Genomic DNA, 13424 nt, shown 5'->3' with positions numbered 1-13424 from the left:
CTAAATATATATCATGGGCATGAAATCTCAATCACAAGTTAATATATTTTATCACCATTTATGCATTTAAAATTTCTCCATTTATTACTTGGCTAATTTTTTTAAGGATTTGAATTGGTTAATATTGAAACGATTTATGCTATTTAATTCTTTAAAAATGTGTATTATACAAATTGATTCTATGAAGTGATGATTTTGTAACATTTTAATCGCTTATTTACTTTCTTAGTAGTCTATGTTTGTGAAACCTAATATAGTCATAATTCTTTAAAACTCTTTCTTGTTTTTTCCTATTAACACAAATTATAATTATAATCACAGTCTAAATAAAGTCATTATATCATTGTAGGCATAAGGTTGTCTTGATTTAGATATTTCCTCCTACCGACCTTTTTATATCTATTTTACGGATTAAAAGTGTTTTTCTATTAGGTCATTTTACCAAAAAAATTTGAGTTTTTGAAGCAATGCTTATGCACCATGCCAATTCCTAAAGTGTAAACTCATGTACTTAGTTCTTCATATCAAATATTAGAGCAACCACACAAATAATATCTCCATTTTGATTTAGAACTCACATATTATTTTATAATTTATTATAAAATAAGAATAGTATATATATTTTCTCACAATCAAACATCATTCTTATATAATCAAAAAAAGAACAAACATGACTCAACCTAACTTATCTCATGGTCACCAATTTGTTGTGGACTGTATAATTTTTTCATGATATATATATATATATATATAAATAATTGACTATATATTTCATTTCATATTTTAAAATTAAATATCCATAATAATAAATAATATTATAAATGCTTTATTTAAAAAGAGTATATATTATATTTAATCGGGTCTACGACCGAGTTCAATTTAAAAAATATTCCAATTGATATTTAAAGTCGATTTAGTCTTAGAATCTATGTTTAGGTTCAACAAATAATTCAATCAATATTTAGAGTTGTGTAATGGATAATCCTTATCTAACCCCATATTTACCCTTGTATGCAAATGTATGACCAATGTCAATATCATTCACATCATTCATCATATTTAATCAACCAACTTTCACTTTCTCTTACTCTTAACTACTATAAATAATAAGAATGATTTAGTGACTTTCTATAAACATAATAAAATATTTTCTTGGTATAAGGAAATAAATTATTTCGTTTTACCAGTGAAATCATGACATATGTTATATTTTATCATTTTTTATAAAAATATTTCTAAAACTAAATAAAATAGTACACATATCACACTTTTAATAAGAAATAAAGTTAACTTCTGGTATAAGAAGATACATTATTCCCTTCAATAAATACATAAATATCTAAGGTGATAATAGATACATATTATACTCTATTTGATAACTTACAAAAAAAAAAGATAGTTACAAACAAATCAAGTTACTTCATCATCTTCAACCTGAATCAGAATCGAGTTGGTAATTGGTGCTGAACTACATAGAAAACAAAACAAAAATGCAAGATCTTTTATAGATCCCAAATTAACCCTAACCTAACCATTTGTAGAAACAAATCATGAAATCCCCAATTAATGTTGATTTTCTAAGAACACCTTTCACTATCAAAATCATCGCTTTCTTCTTCCTCTCAATTACTCTCTTCTACTTCGGTTACCATTGGTCCAATAATTACCACCAACTCATTTTCTTCACCACTTCCCAAAACCCTAATCAAGTTGTTTCAATTTCCCCCAATTACAACAAATCCTTCAACATCAACACCGTCGTTGGTCACGATCAACCGCCTCCGGTGGATTCGGTTGGGAAATTTGGGATCTTGAATGACAATGGCACGATGTCTGATGAATTCGAGGTTGGGGATTTTAGTGTTGATGATTGGGTTAACGAGACGCAGAAAGTTGAGGATTCTTCTGTTAGATTTGTGATCCAGAAGTTTGGGTTATGTTCACGGAATATGAGTGAGTATATACCTTGTTTGGATAATGTAGATGCGATTCGGAAGCTGAATTCGACGGAGAAAGGGGAAAGATTTGAACGGCATTGTCCAGAACAGGGTCAAGGGTTGAATTGCTTGGTTCCATCGCCCATAGGGTATCGTAACCAAATTCCATGGCCTAAAAGCAGAGATGAGGTGAAATTCAATTGATGCATAAAAACATTGTCTTTATTGTTTTTTCTTGTAATTAAGCCAAATGGGTGTATTATAGATTCTTTCCTATTTTGAAATTGTTTATAATAATTGTTTTGCTACAATGAGTTGTTCAAGAAAATAATGATTTTTATCAAAGAAATTAGTACCAAACATGAACATAATTTGGAGGAATTTGTTTCTGGCAAGCAACTTTGAATTAGAGCTTGTCTAGGCATTTTGTTTCCCCAAAACTAGCTCTTCTTTTTTTACTAAAAATCACTTTTGACTTACATATGCTTGTTTGGTCAGACTTTCACTAAAAACCTTTATCTAACATAATACAAACCAAAATTCGGCTTTTAAGAGAAGTTGAAATTTTCAGGTTGCCATAAAAAAAAATCATAGTCAAAAAATGTATGTGGACAATATTTTTTTAAACATAAGCATATGGGTCCTTAGCTTCTGCTTTTTTCTGAGGTTTCCTTATACAAGGTGATTGTTTTTGGCGTAGGTGTGGTACAGTAATGTTCCTCACACTCGTCTTGTTGAAGATAAAGGTGGCCAAAACTGGATTTCCAGAGACAATGACAAGTTTAAATTTCCGGGAGGTGGTACGCAATTTATACATGGGGCAGATGAATACTTGGACCATATTTCCAGGGTTGTTATATACTCTAGTTTACCTTTTTTTGGAAGGTATAGGTGCATCATCTTCTACTAATCTGATGTTGAACATCTGTGTTTGTAGATGATTCCTGAAATTACATTTGGTCAGCATATACGTGTTGTTCTTGATATCGGCTGTGGTGTAGCTAGTTTTGGTGCATACTTACTGTCACGAAATGTCCTCACAATGTCTGTAGCTCCTAAGGATGTTCATGAGAATCAGATCCAATTTGCTCTCGAGCGTGGTGTACCAGCAATGGCAGCAGCATTTGCTACTAGACGTTTATTATATCCAAGCCAAGCTTTTGACTTGATGCATTGTTCGCGCTGTAGGATTAATTGGACTAGAGATGGTATGTGTTTTCTTCTCGTGTACAATATGCAATAGGTCTTGGTAATAATGAGGAGAGAATGATGTTGAGGGATCTATAACAGTTAATCAATCAATAGAGTTTGTGTTAGAATTGCTAGTTTTATTGATATTTGATAGTGAGCAGTGATATGTAAATGTCATTCTTTTTATTCTGATGCTTAAAACACTTTTTAATTGTGATGAAGATGGAATATTGCTGCTTGAAGTTAATAGGATGCTAAGACCAGGAGGTTACTTTGTCTGGGCTGCCCAGCCAGTTTATAAGCACGAGGAAATTCTAGAAGAACAATGGGAAGGTATAATTGAAATGAGTTTCCACTGAGATTGAATTTATTGAAGCTTTTTAAAAATGGAGTTATCATATCTACATATTGTTTAAAATTGCACCCTTGTTTAACATGAGCATTTTATGACATGGTGCTTGAATCAAATTGTTTCTTGGCATGTTGTCTGTCAGTGTCTCAGGCTGACAGACAGAATTAACATGTAATCTGTTAATGATCAACCATTGACCTAGACCTCTCTCAACGATTTGTTTGTTGTTCAAACCAAAAGTTAGACATTTTGTATATTTATATCTAGGGAGGGACAACCACGCATCCCGAAAGGGATTAATTCCTTACCCATAGGGTGAGGGGATACCCTTGGTAGTATAAAAAATATCTAGCGTTTATATATCATTTGTTTTTGTCTGTCTTAAATGCAAGAGCCTATAACTTTACAAAACATGTTTGAGGAGAAGCATCATAGACTGTGATGCTGTTGAATACCTGCTTATCTGCTCCCACTTTCATTTATTTTTATTGAACTGACTTGAAATAGTTCATAATTTATTATGATTGATCGAACTCTTAATTTCTAAGAATGCTGTCTGCATCTATAATGGGTGTAACATTGGATTTTGTTATCTCCAGAGATGCTTAATCTTACTACTCGACTTTGCTGGAAGTTTCTGAAAAAAGATGGGTACATTGCAATATGGCAGAAACCTTTTGACAATAGCTGTTATCTAAATCGTGAGGCAGGAACTAAACCTCCACTATGTGACTCAAGTGATGACCCTGACAATGTTTGGTATTTGTTCTTACCTTCCTGATCTTTAAATTGGCAATCATTCTTATATCTGATAGACTTTCCATGAATACAATCAGGGAGTAGAAAATATGAGTATTTTTCCATATGTAGGTTAAAACACCTAAAGAAGTAGAATAGGGTAGTTCCTTACTTCCCTTCTTCGTTGACATTGAAATGTTACACTAGCTTTTTTCATAAAAAAGAATGTAAAACTTGATTTCACTCAGATAAGTTTGACGAAGCTATAAAGTTTAATAGAAACTGATCACTATAAAAATGTCTGATATCATCATTTTCTAATTTTGAATTTTACTCTGTTTTAACTTTATAGCCTTTTAGGTGGACTGGTGAAGCATGTTCTTCAAAATTGTGGGAAAATCAATCTTTCCCCACTTAACCTTCCTATGAAAAGAAAAAGAAATATAGTGAGATGGAAAGAAAAAGGAGATTAACAGATGGGATGTAAGGATGCAGGGATGGTTATTTCACTATAAAAGGGTGGTTAGTGCATGAGGCTCCTATCTAGTGGATTCAATGAGGGTTGATGTGTGCTTCCTTGCCCTTGCAAGTGAAGAGGCTGTTTCTTGGATTTGAACCCATAAATATGGTTTTTATTTTGTTAAAGAATAAAGATTACATGTTCCATACAAAAATGAGAAATTTTACAAAAGACCAAGGAAACTATAATGTTGGTCTCAATGCATCCTGTTTAAACATGTTTATTTCAGATTTGTATCCACAATATTGTAGAGTGCTATTTCTGATTACACTCTTAACCCCTATGCTGGCCATGGGAAAGCAAACTATGATAGATTATATCATTTTAGTAATTGAGTAAGTTTGTGTGGATCATTATGATAACTTTGTATGCATCTGCGTTTTTAAATTTAATTAATAGCATTATTGGTGATTTATTTCATTCCTGGGATAATATAGGTATGTTGATCTGAAAGCATGCATCTCTCAATTGTCTAAGAACAGAAATGGAGGAAATGTTACCACATGGCCTGCACGTTTGCAAACGCCACCCAATAGGCTTCAAAATATAAAAATGGATGCTCTCCTCTCCAGGAATGAGTTATTCAAGGCAGAATCAAAATACTGGGATGACATAATAGATGGTTATGTTCGTTTTTTACGGTGGAAGGAAATGAGATTACGGAATGTTATGGACATGCGGGCTGGCTTTGGAGGGTATTGCTCTTATGTTACTTTCTTCAGTTTCTTGTAATAGGCATGCATTTAAGACTTTCTGATTTGTTCTTCCAATATATTTGTGTTCACAGATTCGCAGCAGCATTGATTAATCAGAATCTTAATAGCTGGGTTATGAACGTTGTTCCTGTTAGTGGCCCAAACACCTTGCCTGTTATATATGACCGTGGTTTAATTGGAGTTATGCATGACTGGTATTTTACTAAACTTATTGAAGATTAATTAAACACAAGTGTTCTCCATATCGGACTGAGGTTTCTTAATTCTACGTACATAAAGATCAGCATTAGTTTTTTATATGATTATGTCCTTTTAAAAGCAAAAAGATCTTTAAAAAAATCACCGTTGTCCAAATACCAAATTACTTTTGCTAATTTGTCACCATGTAGTGATATACTGTGATTTATTACTTAGGTGTGAAGCATTTGACACATACCCAAGAACCTACGATTTACTGCATGCAGCAAACCTGCTTTCTGTTGAGAGGAAAAGGTAATCTATTCTCCATTTGTCAGCTCTATTATCTTTTTGCTGGTTAATTATTTTCACTTTTGTTCATAAAATAAAAGTTGTGGTTTGGATATTCAATCTGTTACAATCTTTCTTAGCTTCAGAGATAACTACTTTAGATACACTTTATACTTATGTTAAAGCATGTCCAATCATGAAACTCTCGAGTTGGGACCCTACCATGCCATCTCATTTCTCTTTACTTTATGCAATTCAAGCAACTATACACTCAAACCGTGAACTCTTAAAAAGTTCATCAATTAAGCTGCACAAGTCTTGGACTGGGGTTTTGGTTGTGAAATCATTGCTTAACTTCCTGGTCGAGGCCTATAATTAAGTTTGTAGATGCCCATATAAATAATGTGCAACAGTTCACCACTGTCTTCCTCGCACGCATCAGGGTATGGGGAATTCTGTAAGCACTTTCCTCCTCTGTGGGTAGACACACATGCAGAGCAAGATGGATGAACAGGTGATGCAGCACATAGAAGGGTGATGTAATAACTGAAGAAGAGGGATAAACATGTGTATGGGTATGCTCAGGTATCTGTATGACTGTATCGGCTCAGGAATAGGAATGGTATCAATAGATAAAGCAGGAATCAGGGGTTAAGAAGGTGTATGGCCAGCATAACTCAACAGTATGAGTATTAGGAAAGATAAGAGTCAAATGGCGGTCGGCAAATTGGGTATATGGACCATAGACATGGTCAGACTCAGCAGTCTCCCTCCTAGCAAGTAATGGTCCCTCCTTGGTCAATATATAATCATGCACTGCCAGAATCCCGCCTCACTGAACAGTGAAACTCAATCTCGATATGGGGTCACCTCTACTCTGTACCATCCGAACCATTCATCAGAATAGTTATGCAACTGTTGCATACACCTTAGCATATTTTTTGTCTTTTCAATCATGCAACTCCTGTGCAACAGTAATACAAAGCTCTGTGCAACCTTATTGGAAATGCTCTTCCTAAATTTTAACAGTCTTGCTGTAGCAACTATCTCTATATTTGTGCATTTTGAAGCAACTCATATTTGTAAATTGAAATGTAATCATTCAAAGCGTGTACTATGATTTTAATAGTGCCTAAGTGCTTATAGAAAATAAGAAATTCTTACAGGTGCACTATTTTTGCTGGTTGTACATGTTGAACCCATTAGTCAGCCAACCTCACCTACTGGGGCTAAGGCTTAATTGTTGATGTAGATGTTGGAACTAGTGCTTATATTATATGCTATCTATTATTTACTGCCTAGAGGGTGAGTTTGGTACAACCGCAAGGTTGTTGCTTAGTGAGCATGAGGTTACAGGCTTAATTCCTGGAAACAACTTCTCTTCTTGTGGGGTAAAGTTGCATACATCTACCATCCTCATACCTCACTAAGTGGGAGCCTCGTATACTGGACCACCATTTTTCTATTATTAATGTCTGTTACATTTCTGTCTTGCAGATGCAATGTCTCATCAATTATGCTCGAGATGGATCGGATACTAAGACCTGGTGGACGGGCATACATCCAAGATTCTCTTGAAATCATGGATGAACTTCAAGAAATTGCCAAGGCAATTGGCTGGCAGGTGACATTGCGCGAGACAGCTGAGGGGCCTCATGCACGTTATAGGGTCCTGGTTTGTGATAAGCACCTGCTACGCGCATGAAGCAATGGAGGGTATAAAAGAAATGATTTTTCTTTGAACCTGGAAAGAGGGAAGCCAGCAGAACAGGGCAAGTAAACCAGTCATTTGAGAAGTACAGGAGTGCAATATCACTTCCTTGCAAAGGCCATGAAGTGGTATATGCTGGAAGCATTTGTTTATTGATACCAAGCTTATTTTTGTTTCCTAGCACCTGGATAGGTCAAGTGTATCATCTAACTTTTTGTAACATCTTTATTTGTATATTGTATTCCAAAGCTTGTTGAGCATATGCTACATTATTCATTGATTTGTACACTAAAAGCCACATATCATGTATGTGTTTCCTACATGAGATTGATTAGCTAACTCAATTAAGATCAGTGGTGATAATCATATTACATATTTTATTTTCATTTTGATTCTTCCAAATTCACATTTATCATTTGATAAGGATTCTTATTGGACTGCTTTATGATTCAATATGCTGTGCTTCATAGTAAACTATAATGGGCTTTTGATAAAATTCACTTATATAAATACTGATTGCATGAATTATTAGCAAGAACTTTGAGCAAAAAATTCTAGTATGCATACAATGTGGGAATTTCCAATAATTATAACCCCAGAAACAATTTTTTAAAAGTGAAAGCCATAAAATATTGAAATTGAAAGTCTAAACTGAAAAGATTAATTTTAATTTTGAAATTCAAAACAAAAAGAATTCCTCCCAAACCATACCTTATTGTGAAAAGCTTATAAACTTAAAATCTTAATTTATATAAACATATTATACTTTTAGTTTGATAAAGTATAGACTTATTCTATGGACTTAATAAAGGACACCCTAATAAAGCCCCTAGATAGCCTTATAATAGAGCCTAAAGAGAGACCAAGGGATAAAGGTGAGAACTTCATATGAAACCTTGGAAAATATTTTTCATTTAATTGGAGGGTAGCAAACCTTGCTCCTTATGAAATGTCCCAAAGAGTAACCAACATGAAACTTTTATATATTTTTCATTTGATGTATACTTTTATAGATTTGGATATTTTCTATTATAATTTATACTTATATTGTTGTGTGCATTAAAAATGTTTAATTTTTTAGATATAAAGATTGTTGTAATTAACTTTACATCTCTCAACAAAATATTTATATAGACACAATAATAATCAAAGCACGTAAGAATTATTAAAAAAACTCAATTAACATTCTTGACTCCAACTGTTATTTCTAGTTTTTAATGTATTTATATCTATATCTATATCTATACTTCTATACTATATATAAAGCCAAAACATGATATAACTTCCACTATGGTGTAATTTTCATTTCCTATTTTGTCCTTTACATTATTTAATTTTTACAAAAAAATCATATAATCCTAATTAACCACCACCAACATATTAATTAACCACATTTCCCATCATAAACTAAATATTATCATAAACACATAAAAATTATAATATAAAGTACACTCAATACAACAAAAATATTCTAATTATAAAAAATGAAATATATAAAAATTAAATACGTAGTATCATACAATAATGACCGGCAGACACGAACTGCCTGTACACACTAGTTATATATAAAGTCAAAACTTGAAATAACTATCACCATGATTATATTTTCCTATTTTGCCTTTAGTATTTTTTATTTCTAAAATAAAATCATATAATCCTATATAACTATAATTAATACATCTCACTTTAAGTTGGATATTATAATAAATACAAAAATTATAACATGAAGTACATCTAATAAAAAACATTATAATTCTCTAAAATAAAATAAGAATGCGTGTCGGTAGACACGAAGTGTCTGTCAACACGCTAGTAGTCATAAATTTAATATTTTCTGTAATGTGTCATCCATCAAAAAAATTTCCATATAATAAATTTAATATGGCCATGTATAATTATTAAACACCAAATAATAAGAAGATAGATTGCAAACCTCTTAAACAAGGGTTAATAGTTAATTAGTTATGAACACCTATTTTATTTGTCCAAAAAGTCCAAAATGGATTTTTAACAAAAAAAATTAAAAAATAATAATTAAGTATTAAATATTATTTATGAAATGATTTTGAAAATAAATAAAATAAATTTTTCAGATTGTTTTTTAATTCAAAATAAGAAGGAAATATTAATATTTATTAGGGATGACAACGAGGCGGAACGGACACATATAGTGTTTTCTCATACCCATACCCGTACTATTTACGGGCACCCGCACGGATAGCAGGTATTTACGGGTACCCTACAAGTTTTTAAGTTTTAATATATATTTATATATTTTATAATAATCAATACATGTAAAATAATTATTATATGAATAATAAAATTTATGTACATGTTAAATTTATCATATATTTCTATTACTAACACTCATTATAAAGTAATAAAAAGTAGATAATATATAAGTATAAAATAATAACAAAAATATAATATATATAAATTATTTAATTAAAAAATAAATTTATAAATGTGCGGGTACCCGCAGGGCGGGTATCATGATACCCGCTCCCATCCATAAGTCATTTTTACGTGTACCTGTTACAAATATTTTAACGGATACCCACAGGACGAATATTTTTGCCATCCCTAATATTTATCCCTTGTTTTTTTATAAAAAATGATTAGATAAATACAACATGAAGGTGACTATGAATTATTTGGTACTACTAAAGTATTCCTTATCTTTTTTGTAAGGAATTAATCTCTTTCTAAGTTTGTGACTATGAATTGGTCACACCTTTTCTATTATTAAAAAAATAATTTTGAAATTAAAAAAAATATAACTATAATATATGATTGTTTGCTAAAATTTAGTTTAAAACTTGAGTAATATTATAATTTCCTACTAATCCTCTTACCACAAGAAAGTAGCATATGTTACTTGTAAGTCAATTATTAATTAATAAAATATTATTTCATGATATATATCACTTTTTTATAGATATAAGATTTAATACGAAAATTTAATGAAGATATATCATTTTTCTTGAAACTACATCCATTCATTTGGAAACCATCCATATGTCATTAGCATCCTACCCACATGGCCACATGTGGCATGGTTATTGGGCAGTAGTCAAACATCCAGTGTAGATTGGACAAAGATCTTCTGTCCCAAAAAGACTATTTTCTCATGTTCATAACCAATAACATTTCTTAAAATAATATAGAATATTAATTTATATTTTTATATTTTTTTCTCAATTAAGTGACACATATTGGCTTGATACATCATTGGGGACACCAATGATCCAATGTTATAAAAACCGGTTTGTGTCGTCCGATTCAATCGGTCTCAATACCGGTACATTATAGTAATTATACCGGTCATGTAATCATACTGGTTAAAATGGTCAAAATAGGTCATACCGGTCGGTTTTCAATTGAACTGTACCGGTCATACAATTGCAAAAAATATTGATATTTTTATTAATTTTTCAACATTAGTAATAATATATTATATTTTTAATCTAATTTCGCCGGTATACGGTTTAATTAGTGAACTACCGGTTGAACCGCTATATCATTATATCAGTACCCTAATGAATTTGATGACCAGTATGGTATTAACAACAGTGTCAATGAATACACCAGATTTGCATGTGTGTAGATTTTGATAGAAGCCCAATCATCACATCATCGAGTCACCATTTAGAGACAACCAAACATGTTGGACGCGCATCAGTGCTAAGTCGGCGTTATTATACCCTCATCAGTCATCACCAATCTTTATCAGATGTGTGGCCCATCCCTAGTTGGCGCTCACACTATTTCTCCCAAACCAGAATATGACGTATATATAGTAAGGCACATACATTATTTATTATTAGAGATGGCAAAACGGACATTGCTCGCGGGCGCGCCCGCATAGCCTGTATTTTTTGCGGGCAGGGTATAGAAATTTTGCCTATTTGCCAATTTTACCCGCTAAGTTTGCAGGCATTTCCGTTGGATATGCGGGGGCCCATAAACACAATTTAAGGAAAAAATAAGAAATTTTTAAATAAGTTATAATGTAATGTGAATTTTAATCCCTAAAAAAATTGTAATCTAATGTGATTTGTTCAACTTCATATAAAATATCAAAAAATTTGTTAATTTTTTATCTTCAACTACTTTATTTAATTTAATTTCATTTATTGTATGAATTTTTTTATTTTTTAATTATTTAACAATGGTCGCAGGCCGCCCGCAAGCCCATGCCTGCGACCATTAGCCCGCGCCCGCTTAAATTTTTGCTGGCATTTGCGGGCGTGGACTAAACGGGCCGGGCGGCCCGTTTTGTCATCTCTATTTATTATTATCACCATTTTAAACTAGACTTTTTAATTTATAATAATTGCCACTAACTAATAAATAAGAATGATATTTATTTAAATATCCACAATAATAATTTATATTTTTATGTTTATAAAAATGTTAATAAAGATATTTGGGAAAACAACTTTCATATGATATTTTTCTTACTAATTTTTTTCATTAAAGAAACTAATTTCTAGGATTAAATAAAGATAGAAAAGAGTCGTAATATCAATTGACAATTTATAGAGGTTATGTTGTGACACTTATATTTATTATTTTAATTCTCAATAAAAATAATTACAAATAAATCAATTTTTTAATTATATTGATGGCAATAACAGGACCAGTAAAAAACTTTTTTTAATAAATAATTAGTACTCAACTTAAATATTTTTTTCTTTTCTTCAAAGAATATAAAAATATAAAATAACTAATCATATCAAGGATGAAGGAAATGTCGCATACGTTTCATTTTCTCAATTCCTCTTGTCATGCTATGGTGCTTTTGCTCCTAAAAATAATTGCCAACATACAGTCAATTTTCTGCCCAACATAATATTGGTTTTCTACCACTCATATGAATACATAGGAGCAAAATTAAGAATATTGTACACAAAAAATAAAATAAATAAATTTTACCCTTTCAATAATTAATTAAATAATCAAACAAATTGCAAGGTATAAAATAGTTCATGCTATATAATACCTCAGTTATGTTATGCGACTTCCCAGACCCATACATATACTGATCGTATCACCGGTAACACCCCAGTCCTGATATGCGACCTTCCCGGTCAATGAATACACAAAGCGTGTCACCCACCAGCTTAAATACCCCTACATATACTAAGCGTGTCAATGTTACAATAATAAAGATGCCATGTAGAACGAATGAATGAAGTGCTAATATATTCCTTAGTCCATAATCAATTCCCGAGTTTCAAATTCAAAGACTAATATATTTCTAAAAGTGAACTTAAAAAAGTTTTCTATATTGACCACAAAAATATAACGGCGATTTCTAACATATTATGTAAATGGTGTTTAATAGATAATTAGGATATGACAATACCATAATGCTTCTAATCCTTTGTGAAACATGAATAGAGGAGAATTGAGATCTTCCTCTCCTCGTTGTCCAATTTCACAATCACAACCATCAACGGGAAAGCCATGGAGTCACAAAATTGTTATTTGGGATGTTAGAGAGGACCTAGGCACCTAGCCAATTTATTAACCATAGTTGCCTTCCACCATGTACCAAAAAGGGTTAAAGCCACATTGTTTTTTATACTAAGTAAGGTTTTTCATAAGAGTAATGTTATATTCTCCTATTAAATCTTCCTACTAATATTTATACTTATAATAAAGTGACACATGTAACTTGTAATCCAATCATCAATGAACAAAGTCTCGTCTTATGATACATATAACTTTCTTGTGGGTGGAAAGATTAGTAAGAGAATATATCATTTTCCTTCTTATAATAAAG

General features: G+C 31.6%; 1 protein-coding gene across 1 annotated transcript; it reads left to right on the top strand.

The window, feature by feature from the left end:
• On the top strand, positions 1422 to 8006 carry LOC109330130 (probable methyltransferase PMT11). The gene is made up of 9 exons (XM_019564173.1): positions 1422 to 2126; positions 2638 to 2787; positions 2875 to 3145; positions 3351 to 3461; positions 4080 to 4239; positions 5176 to 5433; positions 5526 to 5648; positions 5869 to 5946; positions 7420 to 8006. Exons 1-9 carry the CDS (start codon positions 1551 to 1553, stop codon positions 7625 to 7627), a joined length of 1935 nt encoding a protein of 644 aa, XP_019419718.1. The 5' UTR covers positions 1422 to 1550; the 3' UTR covers positions 7628 to 8006.

This window comes from Lupinus angustifolius, chromosome LG16 (genome assembly GCF_001865875.1).
Source record: "Lupinus angustifolius cultivar Tanjil chromosome LG16, LupAngTanjil_v1.0, whole genome shotgun sequence".
NCBI classification, from domain to species: Eukaryota; Viridiplantae; Streptophyta; class Magnoliopsida; order Fabales; family Fabaceae; genus Lupinus; species Lupinus angustifolius.
This window is presented reverse-complemented; position numbering and strand designations above follow the sequence as displayed.

What these genes read in the sequence shown, in the direction of transcription:
- LOC109330130 (XM_019564173.1), top strand. Translation starts at nt 1,551, where the DNA reads ATGAAATCCCCAATTAATGTTGATTTTCTAAGAACACCTTTCACTATC. An exon ending in GGCCTAAAAGCAGAGATGAG is followed by an intron (nt 2,127 to 2,637) that starts GTGAAATTCAAT and finishes TTTTTGGCGTAG; the next exon opens with GTGTGGTACAGTAATGTTCC. An exon ending in GATGACCCTGACAATGTTTG is followed by an intron (nt 4,240 to 5,175) that starts GTATTTGTTCTT and finishes GGGATAATATAG; the next exon opens with GTATGTTGATCTGAAAGCAT.